This window comes from Penaeus monodon, chromosome 25, assembly GCF_015228065.2.
Source record: "Penaeus monodon isolate SGIC_2016 chromosome 25, NSTDA_Pmon_1, whole genome shotgun sequence".
NCBI lineage: Eukaryota > Metazoa > Arthropoda > Malacostraca > Decapoda > Penaeidae > Penaeus > Penaeus monodon.
Window position 1 is genome coordinate 21,745,224 of NC_051410.1, and position 734 is coordinate 21,745,957.

The following is a 734-nucleotide window of genomic DNA, read 5'->3' on the forward strand; positions in this document are numbered from 1 at the left end:
CAATACCAATGAAAGGCGGAGCAGGGAAAGTGGTTATGTGGAAGGTTTTTTTCCCTGTGGTGCTTCCTCAGGTATATACGAAAGGAGGCATGCCCTGGAGAATGTTGGAGTCGGCTGATACGTCGAAAGCATTATCTCTATAACATTAAATAACTACACTACTGCTTTGCGACTGAATGTGACGACATTAAAAGGTTTAGATGTGTGCCTTTGGGTTTTTATTGCATCAAACTGGATATAGAATAGATTTATTTCCAGAATTTAGCAATAGCACTATAAACATTATAGTACGTATTATAGTATAGTTTTGTTATACTTACTATCACGGTCAAGAAAGCAATTTCACATACTTTTTATTGCCATTTCTATTAAATAACGCCATTATATTGTCAGGATCATTATCAGCATCGATACTTTTGTCATCACTGTAACCGCCACTAAGATCATCGTCAACCTCCACCTGGAGCACCAACAGCACCATCAACTTCAACACAAACACCATCATTAGCTACAGTAGTACAGCACCATCACCATTCTTAACTGTTACTTTCAAGGCTATGGTCTACAACTAATATTTAAGCAGATTATGAAAAGGTGATCTTACTTACTTAACTAGTACCGTAACTTCTTTTGCTATAACCTTTAAGGCGTTGATAAAGCCTGGAGTAGAAGCTTCGCCTGCTCTGCCTTCGACTAGAGCCTGTCAAAAGCAAACATTGTTCAGATAATTGCAT

The 734-nt window shown here is 38.0% G+C and overlaps 1 protein-coding gene across 1 annotated transcript in view; it reads right to left on the reverse strand.

Annotated features, from left to right (window-relative positions):
* The window catches only part of LOC119589115 (organic cation transporter protein-like), an 11,776-nt gene that overhangs the window by 3,573 nt on the left and 7,469 nt on the right, over positions 1-734 (reverse strand). The window contains exon 4 of the mRNA XM_037937691.1: positions 609-700. Within this exon, the coding sequence (XP_037793619.1) occupies positions 609-700 (92 nt within the window). The remainder of the gene's footprint in view (positions 1-608; positions 701-734) is intronic.